This window comes from Thalia democratica, chromosome 1 (assembly GCF_965202585.1).
Source record: "Thalia democratica chromosome 1, ktThaDemo2.hap1.1, whole genome shotgun sequence".
Lineage (NCBI taxonomy): Eukaryota > Metazoa > Chordata > Thaliacea > Salpida > Salpidae > Thalia > Thalia democratica.
Genome location: NC_139165.1, coordinates 68922604 through 68926659, shown reverse-complemented (window position 1 = coordinate 68926659; position 4056 = coordinate 68922604). Strand labels below are relative to the sequence as shown.

Below are 4056 nucleotides of genomic sequence, written 5' to 3'. Positions count from 1 at the left end.
AAGATAAGTGAGCTAACACTCAAAAATAAAAATTTAAATAAGGCTGTAGCAGCATTATCAGAAACCTAACAACATACAAAACAAAACTACTATGATATTTTACATAAAGTAAATAATTCAAAAACTTCAATTTGTTTTTATAAGCTCATGAAAATGAGAATATTTAGTACCACCTGATATCTGACATTAAACGATGTAATTTAAAAGACATAAGTTCGTTGCTGAATGACCAACACGACCAATCAGCGGCAATCCACCGAGAAGTTGAACAATCAGGACGTCTCCAGTCCAAGAAGCGACCAACCAGTACCTGAAGTCACTTATCTGAGGATTTGTTTATTAATATGTTTCATAACTATCAAATAAAATTAATAACAATGCAATAACAGTTAATTGAGCAATCTTTTAAATAAGCGAACCCCTGGGTTTCTTTATTGCAAATTATGTAAATTAATGTTTTTAATTGTATTATTAAATAATAAACCTTTATTTTTTTCAAAATTTGATATTTTTTTTGAGTTTTTGATTTTCTATATTTGGTAAGCTTTTAATTCAAAAAAAACTGGTCTTTTTCAATAAAATTAAACACTGTTTTGTACATTAGGGCAATTTTGTCAGTTACTTTCCAAAAAGGAGTAAAACATGAATAAAAAAGGTTAATAATCTTTTTATTGTATAAGTATGTATTTAACTGTAAAAATATCTTTTTTTTGCAAGTTTGGTTTTGTGTTGAAAATTTTTTTACAGAGCGAAGACTATGTGGAACAAGGTAACACAGGACGTGGTATCGTGAGGGAAGGACGAATATTTTCGCTTAACACTTATGATATTCAATTAAAACACTATAAATATTAGTAAAGTTCACTTACTTTTAAGAATAATGTAAAGTTATATATAAAAACTATAAAACATTCAACCAATGACTGATTCTGTTTTCATTTATAATATTAGCCGTTTTTATTTCCCTACGCCTCCCCCTAACAGACCTTTATTTTACTTTAAATATTTTTTAACAAATAAGTTATGTCTTTTAAACAATGCTTCTGAGAAAGTCATTCATTTTTGTAGTAAAATTTTTTTAAACGCATTTACTATAAAATTAAAAGTTTCTTTGTCCCATGTACTAAGTTATCACTATTTATTTTAAACAAGCTAGTTTAAAAATTTTGATATATTTCTTTATAGATTCAATTTTGTTTGATTTATGCTTTTGTTTACTAGATTTTTCTATCTTAAATTGTTCAACATGAAATTATTTTGTTTCGTTTTTTATTTTTTTGTGGGTTCTGTTTAAGTGGCTCAGGTTTTGGTGGCTGAGTCCAGCATAGCACAACAAACAATACAACAACAACGCAGTAAGTAGAAAGAATACAATTAAGCATTAATATTTGAAACAGCTACAAACAACTAAGTTCTAGTATTTTGCAAACGTAACAAATTACATTTGCACGTGACAGCTTATACGTCATGCTAAACATCCCGCGCGTCAAAACTGCGTTTGCGGCATTTTCAAGCAGAAACAAAACTCTCCAGGGTAGGAATCGCGCGGCTGCCTGCACCATTCGTCCTTTTCTACATCGTAAAAAAACACCACTCCCTTGAAACAACCTTGTCTTCCGAAAACAACTATCTTGCTTCCCACCGAAGCGGCCGCGACCCTGATCGGGGAAGTACCGGTGTAAAACCTCTCCGACGCAGGTTTGATGACGGCGAACTTGTTTAAAATTTTGTCGAAAACTTCACAAGACTTGTAAGCGGGTACGATCGCGAACAGCTTGCTCTTCACGGCAACCAGACCGTGGTCGGATTTCGGGTGCACCATGCTCGGCATGCGGGACCACTCGTTGGCCACGTGGTCGTAGACCTCGCAGGTGTTTGTGCGAATAAACGAGTCGCCGCTCGAGCCTTGAACCTCGCCGCCGGAAACCGCCACTTTTCCTTCAAAAACGGCGCTGGCCGCCCAGACCCTTGTTGCCGCCATCTTTGCGATCTCCGTCACCCGGTCGTTTACGGCGTCGTACTCGATGCAGGAACGGTGAACGTTGCAGGAGCTGTTCAAGCCGCCGACCACGTACACCTTGTCGATCAGAACGCAAGCGCAGAAACTGTAGCGATAACCGATTTCCGTCACGCTCTGCCAAGCATTGCAAGCTCGCGAATATTTTTTGACCTTCGTTTTTGTTTCCTCGCCCATTGTACCCTTGTTCACGAAAGCGTAAACTTCGCCTTTCAAACAAACTCCTGCAGCAACGTGTTCGGTTTCCAATACTAACCCGCTCACCGGTGAATGTTGAATTTTTTTCAAGTCTTTACCATCCACTTGCGTCAATTCCACAGAACCTTGACATCGTCCGCTGTAGGCGAAAATGTCAAACGAGTTTTGATCGCAGTACCTCGTTTTGAAACTTTTCTTTGGCAGTTTGTCTAAATTTTCTTTGTTTTTAATCAAAATATTGCTTACTAAAAGCTTGCACTCATCAACTTTGCAAATAGAAGATTCACCATTCACGAGAAAATTCAAAGCCGGTTCCGACAACAACGGAAGCCGCGTTGCTAGCAAGAGATTTTTGGCAAACTTGGTTCTTTCTTCAGTTTTGTAGTTGGTCCAGTAGTCTGCGGCATTGAACACTTGGAGTTCTGAAGTGATGTGCAGTTTGGAAGAAGACAGAATCTTTATGGTGAGCGCAAAATCCAACTCACGGAAGTTGGTGGTTTCGCAAACTGTGGTGAACCATCGTTCCGTACAAGCCATGATTTGTAATCGAACATCATTAGGCAAGTTGAAGATTTCAGCTAACTTGTAATAAAGTAAATTGTTTTTTACAGACACAGTGTCTTGTATGTAGGTGCAATAATTCGTTGTTAGTCTTTCATTGAAAAAAATCTTGCTTGTTTTGAGTATTGGTAAAATCTCCTCTAGTCCTTCGGGTAACTTAGCTGCAAAATTTTATTTATTCATTATAAAAGCTTGTGTAACTATTTATGCTAAATGTAATATACTACTCAATTTACTGAGTGAAAAGCTTATTTAAGTATTAAAATAAGTGTTAGTTAAACCAGTGGTCGTCAAAGTGTGCAATTTTTCACACTAGTGTGCATAAATTTTTTTTTACTGTGCACAGAAAACTTAGTAAAGTAAAAAAAAACCTTAGATGACGCTTGTTTTGTCTATTTCTATGAGAAAAAGACAATTTCAACACAAACTGACAGTTTTTAAACCGTTTTTTTTTTATACTAAGGCACTCGAAAAACAGTACTGTATATTCTAAAAACAGTAACAAATTTTTGTTAAATATTTTATATAGTCTAAATGTACAGAATTTACTTTCCCCCAAATGCACAGTTTTTGAAAAGGTTCAAGACCAATGAATTAAACGACAATTTATAGACATTTTGTGGTTTCTTAAGTCTCGTAGCATATTTAAATAAAATAAACATTTTCTTATGTTTAACAAAACTATATTTATTAGTCAGTGAATTAAGCTTTTCTTAAGAAAGCAAGAAGACCAATTATAAAAACCAAATCTGAAAAAACAAAATGGTCTTTATTTCAAAAAATATTAAGTTTATATAAAAAAACAAAAACACTGACCAATTAAGTTAATTCACTAGAAAAGAATATTTAGAAAAAAATTTATGTATACTTTGAGATACGCTTCGAAGACTAAAACAAAGCTATAGTGTCCCACTTTTTCTATGGGCTTTAGCATCGACCCAAATTCAAAAAAAAAAAATTCTTTTTTTTTGCTCTATCATAATGCTATCAAAATCTTTTTAAAGTATATCTTAAAAACAAGGAACAATTAAATTTTTGTGTTTAAAATGTTTGAGTTATTAAAAATAACTTAAATTTTACCTTATTTTAAAAAGATTGTAGTGTTAACTAACTATTTTATTTTTAGCTAATAAATTAGTTAGTTGGCACTTTTATTATCATTATTACTACTATAATGACATTGTAATTTATCAGGTTATAAAAAAACAGTACAAGGTTTTACTCGAATAATAATTAATAAGGGATCTTCAGTGTTGTAGAAATCTTATTAAAATACAAAA

At 33.5% G+C, this 4056-nt stretch overlaps 1 protein-coding gene across 1 annotated transcript; it reads right to left on the bottom strand.

Annotated features, from left to right (window-relative positions):
* Positions 1-1486: 1486 nt before the first annotated feature.
* LOC145838376 (kelch-like protein 7) lies at positions 1487-2752 on the bottom strand. Its single transcript, XM_082945959.1, has one exon. It carries the CDS (start codon positions 2750-2752, stop codon positions 1487-1489), a length of 1266 nt encoding a protein of 421 aa, XP_082802085.1.
* Positions 2753-4056: the final 1304 nt, after the last annotated feature.

Bases quoted from the DNA above. Each gene is read 5' to 3' on its own strand.
- LOC145838376 (XM_082945959.1), bottom strand. From the start codon at position 2,752: ATGGCTTGTACGGAACGATGGTTCACCACAGTTTGCGAAACCACCAAC.